General features: G+C 36.9%; 1 protein-coding gene across 1 annotated transcript; it reads right to left on the bottom strand.

Moving 5' to 3' along the window:
- Positions 1-297: 297 nt before the first annotated feature.
- spaca4l (sperm acrosome associated 4 like) lies at positions 298-14,101 on the bottom strand. The gene is made up of 3 exons (XM_042434573.1): positions 13,939-14,101; positions 4,363-4,473; positions 298-2,097 (listed from the first exon to the last, which is right to left on the bottom strand). The coding sequence occupies exons 1-3, from the start codon at positions 13,988-13,990 to the stop codon at positions 1,868-1,870; spliced, it is 393 nt and encodes a 130-aa protein (XP_042290507.1). The 5' UTR covers positions 13,991-14,101; the 3' UTR covers positions 298-1,867.
- Between the last annotated feature and the right edge of the window lie 327 nt (positions 14,102-14,428).

Genomic DNA, 14,428 nt, shown 5'->3' with positions numbered 1-14,428 from the left:
ATGAAAATTGTCTGCTCTGTAGCAGATCTGAAATCATGATACTAGTGGCACTGAAACCTGAACAACAAGTCAGTCCTGGGGGATTGCAACAAGCCGGGAGATATTTAGAAGACAGGAACCAAATCACGCCAGTAGCACAAATGTCGCAGGAAGCGGCTTATTCTGCCCAATTTGAGGATTGCATTGCCTTCTTTAAATTCTTCGAATTGTCTACATAACCCATTTCACAAAAGAAGGGGAAAAAAAAGAGACAGGCCTACACATTTCTTTTTGAGCAATAATGACAAAACTATCCGCTTCAGGAAGGTTTAAATTGTCTTTATTCATCCGTGTGATTCATGTTGAAATCCAAGCCAATATCTCGTGATCAGTCTTGACACATTTCAAATTGCTGCGATCTCAATTACATTTCAATATATGCAACATCATGATTGATGTCATCACTTTCTTCCCATATATACACACACACATTCAAAACTAGCAAGAAAAACTTATGAGCAATGAGCAGAATGAATTTGACACAAATATTGAAAATAAAACAGGTTAAAGACAGAAATGATGGAGCAGTTTGTGTCAAAAAGAGGAGAAAAAAAAAAACAGCAAAACAAAATAAAAAGAAATGTTTTCACAGACACTAGTGAAGGGATAATATACATTTTATTAGATAAGTTGTAATTATGTGAACACAAAGCAACTGGCAACAAATTAATAGGTGCTGTTTTGAAATAGAAATGTTTTCAACTTTTAGATCTAGATATTGGTATTTGAATATATGACCAAAAAAAAAAAAAGAAAAAAAAAATCATAATACAGTGAGTCAAAGGCAATAAATTAAAAAAATAGTTTGACATTTTAGGAAATGTGATTCTTCGGCTGACAGAAGATCGATACAACTCATATCTGTCTGTTCAATGTCAAGCATCAGCACAGCAGGTGGTTAGCTTAGCTTAGCACAAAGACTGGAAGCAAGGGGGAAAACAGCTAGCCTGGCTCTGTCAAAAAAGGTAAAAAAAAATATACCTAACAGCTCAAAGAATAGCTCACTATGACTAATGTGTGTAAGACCCACAACATGTCTTGTCTGGATAAAGCAAACAAGATATAACATGTTAATCAGTGAGCTTTAAAAAAGGTGCTGATAGGCAGATTTCTTTACCTTTCAGAGCCATGCTAGCAGTTTCCCTCTGCTTCCAGTCTTTATGCTAAGCTAAGCTAACCGCCTCCTGATTCCTGATAGATTCATATTTAAACATACAGACATGGGCGGTATCGATCTCAACTCTCAGCTAAATGAATAAGCATTTCCCCCAAAATGTCAAACTATTCCTTTAAGCTGTATTAACACTTAATTTGACCTGCAAAAATGATTTAGTCATACAGTGAAACGCTTGAAGGATTCACACCCTCGGCCCTGAAGCTAAACATTATATATCGCTTATTCATGTGGAGAAAGTTAATTGCAGGGCCCTTTAAGCAGGCGGTAAACTTCTTAAAATCATCTATATGTCGGTGTTATGCACTCGTTTTACACTTTTCATCATCTGTCGACTAATTTTAATATCTCTGACAGTGAAATGACAGCTTAGGCAACTTACTGATAAATCTTAAAAAATACAAAAAAAAAGAGGGAATTACATTTTAGGGACAATTTATAAACAATAACACCGTGTGTGAAATTATAAAGTACAATACACCTGAAGGAAAGTAAACACAAGACCCATGTGGAAATGAAATCAAGCTCTATGATTAAAGAGCTCATGTCTGCCGAGATCATTTAATTTAATCCTTATGTAGTGCCGGTGTGTGGGTGGTATGTAGTTTTTGTTTTCTGTGTGTGTCTGTATGTATTTGCATTTTGTGTCATCCATCAAACCAGGACGTTAGCCACAAACAGAGCAGTGATGGTGGCGAAGGCCAGCGGCAGCCCGGACACACCGGGCAGACCGGGCGCCTTGTTGCACAAGTCGGTGTCGCAGCACGTCTTAGTCATCGTGTAGACGGTGGTGTTGCTGCTGCTGGAGGGGAAATTCACGTCTTTGGTCTGGTTGCACTCAGCCTTTATTAGACAGCCCTTGGTCTTGATGTCCACGAAGCCGGCTGTGGAGCAACGGAGAACATAAATCACTGTCAGCGTTCATTGTTCATTGTGTTTGATTGAACTGGTTGGATGGTGTTGCATGGACAGAGGTATTCACTCACACACACTGCATGCTCTGTTGTTGTTGTTTGGAGAAGACATGACTCCAGTTTTGGTGATTTTTAAACAGTTTTTAACCAATTACAGAAATCTAAAAATACAAATTGTATAGTACAAGTTTTTACTCCTTAAAAAAAGGATAAGTGTGATGTTATTTACATCTTTGCCAACAAACCCAATGAAGAGATCAAAAATCAAGAGTTAGTTTGTCCTGATACTTTCAAACTTCCCTCCTCTGTCTGTGTCTTTTCCGCTACAGATTAACTGGTGCCTAGTTAAGTATTAACAATATGAAAAAAAGTACAGATACTGTTCATATAATTACATTGGATGAAAATAAGTCAGGAATTATTCTATTTCTGACCAGTCTGTTGTATTTTATAAATAAATACAGTATCAACCAAACCAGGATGTATAAGAGCTGCTTATTGATTTTCATACTGTGTAGAAATGACAGGAAAGTGATGGATGTTTACATCGTTTGCTCACTGTAACATTTAAACACCGCTGGTATTGTCCTTTAAGTTAAAAAGAACAATTATTCACTCCCCTGCAACACTGCAGTACATTATCTACCTAAAGCTTAAAATCCATTTTATTAATTGACTGTCGAAAGCTTTCATTCACAACACGCACGCTGCTGTTTGAGCCGTCAGACTAAAAGGAGAGATTGAGCTACCCGGTGGATTCTTCGAATAATCTATCTCAAGTGGAGACAGATGTCAGTGATCGTAATCACCATTTTTAAGAACACTTAGAAATATCTCAAAACATAAAGATGTGGATCTGACCACTGATCTGTAACACTTGATAAATCAAACACAAAAAAGGCACAAAAGGGGAGAGTTGGTTTAGAGCGGAAATTATTTTAATCATCAATCTATTTCTCCCCCTTACCCCCCCCCCACAGTTAATTATACCACTCACACATCTGTAGATGAATGTAACACCACACACATTTACAAATAACAGGAAATGGAGGGAATTCATTTGTAAGAATTAAAAAGCATTGTTTTGGCACATAAATGCCAATCATTCCCACATCGTCTGGTCATGTGAAAATATATTTTGGGAGAATATGTTTAACCCTTTGAGACATTTTTGGTTATGTGATGTATTATATGTTGGATTGATAACAGCATAAGTAATCAGCGACCTGTATCTTTGAAAAACTACTGGTGTCCAGCAAAATAAGTAATACCCAACATGGCAGGACGGTATCATATCCTGAGCTGGATACATTTAAAGTATGTGAACTTTAAGAACATAAAGATAGCGGACGAAGAAATGTATACCCTTCTTCATTCCTATGATTGGTTTGTTTCTTTTGCAAAATATATTGAAATTGTTTTAAATGAACAGTGACAACTTTCTTCAGTCTTTTGTTTTCTGATCAACAGAAATATTAATTTAAACCTGGAACCAGTGACTCTTACATATCACCACAGGTCTATCAGATGAGTGCCTCATGTTCCAAATATGTAATTGGATTTAACAATATTAATCATATAAAAGTGGATATTGTTATTATAATGTTTTCATACAACTGGATCGTCATTGTTTAGGTTGCAAGTTTGTATTTGTACCACTTGGAGAGGCAGATGCTGTATGTTTCAACTAACTACTGCAACTTATTTTCATTTACTTTTATCCAACCATTTCAACTGTTTATATCATTTACCTTTAGCCAACTGTATTTCAACTGTTTATTTATTACTTTTAGCTAACTACGGTATTTCAACTGCTTGTATTATCTAAACTATTTATCCATTAGCCTACTTTTAGCTAACTGAACTTTTCTGCTCACTTGCCAACTAGCATTATAGTGTTCACACACTCTCAATTGCTTTACAACTGAATCATGTTGATGGTAACTGTAAATTTACTAGTTATTACTTAAACTTTCCATGAACCTCCAGGCAACGCAGAAATACCTCCTGGAGTGCGTATACATGGTTTAGAATAACTGACAAACTCCACAAAGGCTTTGTTGATTTAATTACTTAAAATCCAGCTTAGTAGAAATCCCTCACAACTCCACCTTGTGATGAAACATAAAGCTACGCATTTTGAGAATGTAGCTGGCGGGGTTTCATGTGAACGATGACGACAAGCTTCGTCAGGAGAGTATTGACTGTGACATTTTTAGCCCCTGAGTTCCTTACCTGCTTTTCCGACACCACTGAAGCATTGTTCCCCGTTTTCACACGTGGTTTTAGTGGTTATGCACAGGTCCCAGAAGCCAACTTTGCATTTGTAGCACTGCAGAGCTTGACCTGAGAGTTTGAGGGGAGAGAGATAAAAGGAGAGGAAAGAGGAAGAACAGAAGAATTAACCTTTGCAACAGGCTGTAATTTAGGTTAAAATGTAGGCTGATAAATACGTCTGCACCCAGTTAACATCTTCTCATGTTTGTCTGAGCACAGAGACCGTTTAAACAGTGCAGGTTTACCATCCACTCAGGTGATGCAGTTTGGCAATTAAAAGAGGCAATCAGACAAAGTCAGTAATCATGGCTGAGACAACAAGATGACCTTTGACCTGCAGCCCAGAGGAGGTTTTTATGGTCAAGGTCTTACCAGCTCTTGGAAGCACATGGAAGTTGCTTGACATCTTTTCAGATTCAGTCTCAAAACACTTTGACACTTTGCTTAAAACTCTTTAAACCTATGAAACTTAACATTAACTAATTTGATTTAGTTAATATTGCAGTTCTGTCACTCCACATTGTAATTCTACTGTTATTTCTACTGCCAAGTCTAATTCTTATATATCATATTTTGCCTTTTAACCACTTTACAAGCACAAGCCCAAATACTGTAGGGTCTGATGGGATGACATTTGGTTAAATCTTCACTCAAAGCTGACAAACTATACATTGTTTTAAAGCACAAAGCCTCCCGATTCTTTCTGTGCAAACATTTAGCATCTAAATATCACTATAACATCATTTTGACTTTGTAAAAAATCACTTTTGACTCATTTTAACAGTTTTGATTGGAAACTGTAAAGAGTTCCTGACAGATGATGACTATAATCAAAAGGGTTCGAGAACAGAAGAGCTTTATTTTGGGCTTGTTCACAAAAAGGTTTAACTTTAAAAAGTTTTTAATGGCTCAAAAACACACGTATCTGAAAGCTTATCCTGCTTTTATTTGAGGTTTTATTCCGTGAACTTGAATTGTCTTTTTGTTTATTTTATATTTTATTACTGGAAGTGGTTTTAGCCATTTTATTTTAAAATCTAGTCAAATGTATTCAATTTCATATTAAATTCTATAATTTGTTGTTTGCTGGCTTTTGTGAGGCACTTTGTAACTTTGGTTTCACAAAGTGCTCCAAGATTACTGGTGTTATGTCATCTGTCTGCTCCGTATGTACAACAATGGAGACACTGTCGCGCCTCCTGACGTGATAAATGTGTTATTTTGGGCTATAAAAATAAAATTGACTTGACCTGAACTATTTTACCAGTGTTATTAAACAACTGTGGGACTCCAGACTGCAGATAATAGTACCCTATGTATATTTAAACTATTAGTTTGAAGTCTTACGGGAGACAAAATGGCTGTGTGAGGGAAATTACACATACGTCTAATCAAGTTTGGATATCTTTTATTGCACATGTTTGCTTATACAGTTAATTTTCACTATGTTATCATTTTACTTTTCAATGTGTTTGATTATTCTGAATCTTAAGAAGGTACATTAGAGAACTTCTGCTGTGAAAGAAGTCTTAGTCACTGAGAGTGTGAACAAAGAATAACTGATAAACCGAGTTAAAAAGGTACAGATAAGAAAGTGAGAAAGTGTCAAGTCCGCTAAATGCAAAATGGCCTCACAAAAAGGCCTCTCAGAAGCTGCAAGAGGCTCCCTAAGAAAGAGAAACATGATAAGCTACACACAACGAACGAGCTGTAGTTTTAATTACTTCTGAGAGTGAAAAAATTCTTTATAGCGTTCATGCCAGGAGACTCTGGCACTTCGCTCAGCCTGTGTGCACATGTATTAAAGTGTGACAATATTGTAAGAGATCTTTATCTTGTTCCTCTTTGTCAGAGTGGCAAAATTACCATGACAGCTGATACTGTAAATGCTGAGTAAATAACTTGATCAATGGGCTCAGAGGTCACACTGAGACTTAAAACATCTGCCGCTATTACATCCATTTCTCTTAGGAACTTAAGCGCATCTAATACGCACCTGTGACCTTTATTTGTTACAGTAACTCCAATAAAAATAAAGCTACCTGCTACAGGCCCTTTGTTATTATGAAAGAGTTCAACACTGACCTGGAATCGCTCCAGACAAAAACACATGTTAAGCAGAGCGATTAAATGGCTAAAACCAGTCACAGCTGTCGGCTCTCAATTCATGGAAATTAAATTGTTTTGTTTAAAACAGATTTTACATGTCACAGTTTTTAAATAGAAAACTAATGATCCTTGGTAGTGATGATTCAATCTTTCAGCAAATGGAAAAACTGATTTTTTTTTTTTTTTTTTTTTTTTAGACTTTCGAGAGAACAAAACTCAATGAACTCCGTTGCCATGGTTACACCAAGCCTTAAAGTCCAAGTGCCATTGTGAGGCAGAGTGTGTGACTACGTGCTGGGAGGGGGGGGAAGATACTCGCCTGTCCTCCACATCACAGCAGCTGGAGTGAACTTTGGTGAAAGTGCCAGAAACCTGTCGTTCAAGTTTCAACGCCAGGATCGAATGACAGGTGATGACACACTGATTATACTGAAACAATTTTAAACCCACACACACCGAGTTTGGAAAGTTCTCCCCCCCCCCCCCCCATTTTCATTTGTATGATCACGATTTGTATATTTAGTTTAAACCGGTAAAATGAGTGAGTGATTTTTTGGAATATAAACACTTTACTTTGTTTGTTGTAATAGATTTGAAAGCTTTACAGGCCTTAAAGGACAATAAAGCCCAGACCCAACTATTCTTACACATTTAAAATTTAAATTCACAATATATTCAGTCATCACAAGTAATGCTTTAATCCAATGTGTTCCAACTTGGGGTGCAGGACACCAGAAAGTGGTCACAGAGTGAATCTAAGGGGGTCGCCAAATGTTTAAATGTTGAAAGAAACAATTAGATGCACATCATGTAGGTGCAAAGCTATTAAAAAGCAGCATCAATGAAAAAAACGTAAGCCACAAAATTTTATCAGTTAGGACGTCTGAGTTTATTCGGATCGTCACCGTTTTGTTGGTTTGAAATGTTGTTCTAAACGATTACATTATGTGGCTTAATGTAAGTATGCAGGTGTTACCTTTACCATGATCCTTTAATCTGCTTGTTTTCTCAGTTATTAAATTATCCGAAAAACATCAGAGCCTGAGGGAACATATTCAAATTGTTTGTTTTACTCAACCAACAATCTAAAACCCCAAATATGTTCCGTTTATAATGATACAAAACAGAGAAAACCAGCAAATAATCGTGTTTAAAAAGCTTAAAACAAGCAAATATTTGCTTGAAAGGGGACTCAAACGATTAATTTATTATCAAAACAGTCACCAGTTAATTTCCCGTTGATTAAATAATCATTTCAGCTCTCTAATAATTACTGAAAGTCTTCAACTCCTCACAGATTACCAGTTTTGTTTCAAAATAACGAGTAATCTCGCAGGTTAGTGTGAGGCCAGACGCAGCTCACATGTAGCTTTTTGGTCTAGAATCAAACTCTTATGAAACCCAAACAGTATAAAGCAGCTACTGAAGTAGAAAGATGGCTGACTCAATATTTATCTACAATAATCTGACAGAGAAAAGAGTCACTGCTGTATTGTCGATGTTTGCTGAGCTGACTCATCACCGGTCACATTTTTTTTTTCCAGCTGACCAACTCCTCCATTTTGGGTGTGGATTGCATCCAGCCACAAAACTCAAAAGTGCTGACATCTTTGGATTTTTTCAACTGCGTCACTTTTTCAGTGCATACTTAAAAAGAAAAAAGGGTGTAGAATTGGGAGAATAAAACCAAAACTAACTTAAACTCCACCACAAAACAGGAGGGTTTAAAATAAATTAAAAAAGGATCTGACAGATGTTTTATGTGACAGAAGACCCTGAGGGACAGCTTCAACTTAATCACATTCTGTTGGGATAATCCCAACTCTTTACTTCAGAGATGAAAAACACAGCCACGCCTTCGTACACAAACAACCGCACACACCCTTGTCCCGCCAGTTTCGGTTACACCCGAATTCAAGTGGAGCCTCCAATTTAGACACTTCTGACGATCCTTACATCCTCTTTTATTGCTCTTACTCTCATATAATCTCACATTTTACTCTGTTGTGAGATAAAAAGAAAGATTTTTTTCCATCTGAGACGAATTAAGTTTGTTTATCCGAAAACAACAAACCACCAAAAGTACCTCTGTAAAAAAAAAAAAAAAAAGGCACCTACAAACATCTGACTCACTCGGTTTTATAACCCTGTTAACCAAAATAGCAAACATAACTCAATTCTTAAGTTAAAACATTGAATACTGTGTCATGTGACCTCAGTGTCGCCACACCTAGCAACACCTCAGAGCTCTGCAATGCCGACTGACGTGTTGCAGATCACCTCCCCCCCCCCCTCCCCACCCCCCCGCTGCTGGTGCAGCTGTCTGAGAGGCATCCAACCAGTCCAACCTGATCCTCCACACTACTGAGTCCTGTCATACACAAAACAACATTTACGCAAGCGAAGTTGCATGGCTTAAAACTTTCTTTTCAACCCAACAGCACAAATGGACGAATTGGCGGTCTGGAGGTTAAGTCACATGGGAACACTAAAGCTAAATGTCGCTCAGTTAAACTGTTTGTTCACTGCAGCGGAAGTGTCTCAACATGTAATTGGTTGTGTCCTCGCCTCCCTTGATTGCGACACTTTTTCTACACAGCTGCATAACAGGTGCCAGTCTGATAAGAATACACAACAATAAAAGAGGAGATTGGCATTCAAGAAGTGTCAGTACATAATTATAGGGGTAATTAGTCACGATGCAGATATCAGAGGAGGTATTTGTCCTTGTTGGTGCACTTCAAAACCCCTCCTTTTTGTTTTTCTTGTATGAGTTCAAGCACAATGTGGCATGAAAGTAAAAAAAAACAACAAACTAGAATGTTTCTCTTGCTACTGGAAACGTTCTCATTTGGAGCATAAAATCTCCTTTATGTAACATCTCCTCACACAACCAACATCACCACCACCCGCGTTACTGGAGCATGAGAAAGGACGCACCTGAGCACAAGCAGCCGCAACCTTTCAACATGAGAACAACAGCACCGGAAGTCCTGAATGCTGAATGCTAAAAAGGTCACAAAGTGGTGGAGCAAGTCCTCAGATCCTTAACTTACACATATTTTAATACTTTATAAAACTAAAATCTGCCTAATACTGTTAAAACTGTTACTTAAATGACGGGTTCACAATTTTGAGTCTGTCCTAAAACAGCAGCCAGGTGCAACATCCATGCAAATAAGTTTATTTGAAGCTAATATGAGGCTTCAGTCGTCCAAATAAGTCAAATAAATTCAATATCTTTTAATGTTACAGTCTTTTTAGTGCCTAATTCCCTCTTTTTGTTACTAATCTTTCTACTACAGCTCAACAGGACACAAAGAGGGAATTTTTCCACTTTCTTTGACTGACTCAGATGGGTAAAGCTTCATATTATCTTCAAATAAACTTTTAAATACATTTTTGGTCAAAAACGAGGACTGTGGATTTTTGTTCCCCGTGGCCAGTATGAACAGGAGGAAAGATCTCAGTGAGCCACACCTGTTTCTGTGATATATATGAGCAGCTGACTGTTGTTTTAAGACTTTTGTTAGCCAAAACTAACAGATTTAAAAACCTAAACTGTGAGAAAAAGGTGACATAAGAACGCAAATTCAAAATCTTTTAAGATTTGTATTTTTATCAATGATTTAACTTATTTTTTTTAACTTCTATACTCCATTTTTTCTTTACTTGATGTGCTCATATGCATCTATAGCAGTCAAATAAATGTTGCAGAGGAAAAAGTACAAAGTAACAGAAAATTAAAATATTCAAGTACCTCAAGTTGTGTTTCAATACTTGAGTAAAGTCATGTGTGTCAAAACTCGTTTATACCTTCAGTATGTATAAATACTGCAACTATTGAGCAAGAAATCTTCTAAACTACAATGATACAGATTAAAATTGTAATTAATGACACCTGAACACATTTATTGTTCATTTAGTCACTTGAGGATGCTGCTACTGTGAGTTAATACTCTTACACTTTGAGTAAACCTGGAATTAAAAGCGCTTTCAGACTCTTTGCAATCAATGTTGCTCTCAAAAGTATTCAGGTGTGGCACATTACTAATCAACCTGCATGATATCTGTCTTATGCTGCCACCTGCTGCCCCTTTACTGACACTACAGATATAAAACCCTTCAGTTACAAACACAAGGACAAGTTAAGCAGCACAAAACACAGAGAAAAGGTCAAAAATACCAAACAGAAGCTGCTTTAAAACAACAAAAAATCCTGTTAATTCCAATATCACAGAACAGAAGAAGAATAAAGTGACTATAAAAGGAAGAATACAGCTCTGGATTTGAAGTTGAAATGTTTTTAGGTGTGGTATGATACCCGCTCTGGTAATCTGTGCTTTGGGAGGAGTTAGAACCCGCATTTTCCACCCAAGGGCATCATTATCAAGATATTTTGTTTGTACTTTAAACAGTTACTGATTCGAATATCCAGATTTCTTCAGTCACTCGAGAGTTTATTCATGTGTGACCAACAGAAGCAGCTGATAAGATGTTCAGTACAGCCTCTCAAGAGCTTAAAAATCAGTTCTTTTTATTCCCAATTCACCAAAAAAAAAGAGGTTTGGAAAGAGCTCACTTAAGGGAACAACTGGAAAGAAAAACAGTGAATAACACGAGCCAAAATTAAACTCATGTGCTACAACACATCCCATGATGTGATGAAAGCTGAAATGAGGCAATTTGTTGTCTTTGCCCTTGTGATTTAGTTGTTGATGATTAATAAAACAGACTTCAAACACATTTTTAACAGAGAAGTAATGACAATTCTATAAAAAGGCTTTTGTGCTGGAGTCAAATCTGAACAACAGAAGATTAGACTTGCAGTAAAACAAAAGGGGTGTATATTAAAAAAGGGGGGGGGGATCTCCAGGAAATACTATTAATAGAAGGTGAGAAATACTTTCAATTGATGATTGGATTGAAAGAATTCACATTATCTTTATGATGTAGACATAATAACTTTCTCCATGAGACTCTAACATGACAAGTTTGAGGAAATTTGGGGAAGTTGGAGCTTGAATTTTTATACCTTTACATCCATTTGTTTAAGGTGACTACTTTTTTATGCATGTATATGTTTTTTTTATGTATTTTCTCTTAATTTCTTTGTATTTATTTGCCATTATATTATTATCATCATTACTCTTTGTTGCAATTGTTAGAAAAGAAGAAGCATGGACAGTCATGACTTCTTCATTTTATCATTTGCATTTTTCAAAAAATAAAAAAGTATCTCAAACAAAACCAAAGATCCAAATGTGACTTACACAAATGAACGTCACTTCTCTGTTCTCCCAAACTCCACAAATTTACTGACATCTGACTATAAAAGTAGCAGCACAGAGGTATGTTTTTGTCTTTTTATGAGGCAGCTGGTGCTTGGGGAAACCTTTCAATCGCCTGTAACATGTTGACATCAAAAATCAACCAGACCGCCACCTGAAGTCATCTGCTTTTCCCCAGAGTACAAACCAAACCCACAAGGATTCATCCCTGCTGGTCACTTGAACATGGAAAAAAAAAACCTCAGTATATAATTATCTACATCCGTGAACCACTCTTCAGTCACAAACAACTATTTACATGAAGGATTAGTGGGCTGAAGGTCACAGTTGTTACCTGAAAACATAAAAAACAGCCAGAGAGGGAATAAAGTTCCAACTAGGAAGGGTGTGGTTTGAAATAGGAGACTGAAACAATGCAGCAGAGGACAAAAAAATGAACTACAATAGCCCCAAAACACAAAAGAACAAATGGTCCCATACAGTGCCCAGTCTGCAGAGACTCTGTTAAAGTGGAATTCGAGAAATGGGCAAAGCTTCAACCATTACAAGGTGAGGAATTTCTCATACAATGGCTGGCAGGATGGGACATGATTCAGTCTTTTAATAACGTCTGGGGGGGAAAAAAAGAACCTCTTAGTACCAGGCTATAACAGGCTGCCTCACCCTAACCTGTAATAACAGTATTACAGTAAAGCCTTTGGGATGTGAAACACGGAGTAAACACGGCAAAACTCTGCAGCTACTTTGTTCAACTGTGGCAATCAGTTACCATGTTGTTTTGTTGACTCTTTAGGAGCTAAAACCATTGATGGATGATAAAAATGCACTTTAGGGCTGCAAGTACTGACCATTTTCAACCTTGCCCATTAATGCCCATTATAATTTCCCAAAGCCCAAGGTGACGCCTATAAATGACTTCCATCAGTCCTAACCCTTCAGTTTATGGTCGTATATGACAAAGAAAAGCAGCAAATCCTCACATCTGATAAGCTGAAATCAGAGAATGTTTGGCATTGTTGTGCAAGTTAGTAAGTTATTTTGGTGATCGATTAATAGATTAATCAACTAATTGTAGAGCAATTAGTCGATAATCCAATTATTGTCATTTCTCAAGCAAAAAAGACCAAATATTCTCTGGTTTCAGCTTCTCAAACGTGAGGATTTGTTGCTTTTCTTTGTCATATGTGACAATAAATTAAAGTTTTGGACTGTTGGTCGGACAAAAACAAGCAAAATGAAAACATCTATGTGGGCACTGAGAAGTTGTGAAAGCCATGGATGATGGAAATAACTCAGCCTTGACTTCAATTTGCATTGATTGTAGGATATTTTGCGTGGATATGATGACTAAACAGGTGATGTTATGACTGATCATTATCTCATCTGGAGCAGTCAAATTAGTTCAACTAGCTCAAAAAACCAGGAAATAATAACATCAGTATATGATAGTAACCAAAAGTTTACTTAATTTCAAACCAAAGCATTGCCAGTTTTATATTACATTATGTTAAACAACTGGGGGGGCATTTTTTTGATGTTTTATTTCATGGTGCGTCACTGGTCATATTTGTCTCAAAAAAAAAGTGCCCACTTCTTGTTTTTGAGCCCCGTCTGCCACTGAAAACATGTGAACACACCACTGGTATTAAAAGAGTGAACACACCCAGTTAGAAAACAGCCCCAAGCTCTGCAGCTTACAACACAACCAGTAACCGTCAAAAAAAACAGGACACACAATGGAAATGACAGAATATTTGTTTTTAACGCAAAAAAACCGTGCGAGACAGAATCAAAACACATTTTCTCATCTATTTTCTTAGAATTAGATCATGGAAATTTTTGCTCCGTGCAGAAGCAAAACCTAGAAATGCAACATATTAATCATTAAAGAAAAGTCACTCTCACTAATACTGCACATAATAACTGAATATATTATTTATGGGAAACAAACACACCAAACTTCATAGAGAAAAAGGCAGATTTTACCCGTTTTTTTCCTGAAATATGAACTTCTCCAACCCTAACAAATCCTATTACAGAGGAAAGTTTTTACAAGTAAACGCTTTGAGATAACGGGGGAAACATGCATGTATAGATTATATTATATATATTATAAATCAGAGTATTTTCTTACCGACTGCAAAGCAGAATCCCACTGCAACAAGCTGGAGAATAACTCTGTTCATGTTGGGAAGAAATAAGGTCAACAAACTCGACTCGAAGCTGCCTGCTTGTCTTGTCTGCGCGGACCAGACCGTTATATTCTTGATCAAACAACAAACTGTTTCTCTCCGCCATCGCTGCATTTATAATTTTCCACCTCCCATCCAAACGTCACCGTTATCCAATCAGAGGACGTCTTCCGGGACCTCAATCCAGTTTTTCTCTTTTTTTTTTCTTCTTCTTCTCAAATTCTCCCACCTGTGTGATTTTACAGGTAGGGGGGATTTTACACTCCAGCATGAGGCTCAAACTGTGGGAAGTGTTGCTCAGAAGAGATTATAAGGTGATGTTGTGTCATTTAAATATCTCTAAAAGGATTTATAGTGTTTTTCTACTGTTTTTTAGTGACTTATATGTTGTTTTATGCCATTTTAATCATCTATGGAAAGGAATTCATGTAG

Source organism: Thunnus maccoyii, chromosome 15, assembly GCF_910596095.1.
Source record: "Thunnus maccoyii chromosome 15, fThuMac1.1, whole genome shotgun sequence".
Lineage (NCBI taxonomy): Eukaryota > Metazoa > Chordata > Actinopteri > Scombriformes > Scombridae > Thunnus > Thunnus maccoyii.
Note: the sequence above shows the minus strand (reverse complement) of the source record. Positions and strands in the feature narration are given on the sequence as shown.

Excerpts from the sequence above, each read along its gene's own strand:
- spaca4l (XM_042434573.1), bottom strand. The coding sequence starts at position 13,990 with ATGAACAGAGTTATTCTCCAGCTTGTTGCAGTGGGATTCTGCTTTGCA. Across the intron at positions 4,474-13,938 it reads GGGATTCTGCTTTGCAGTCG|GTCAAGCTCTGCAGTGCTAC; the intron begins GTAAGAAAATAC and ends TCAAACTCTCAG. Across the intron at positions 2,098-4,362 it reads CAGTGGTGTCGGAAAAGCAG|CCGGCTTCGTGGACATCAAG; the intron begins GTAAGGAACTCA and ends GTTGCTCCACAG.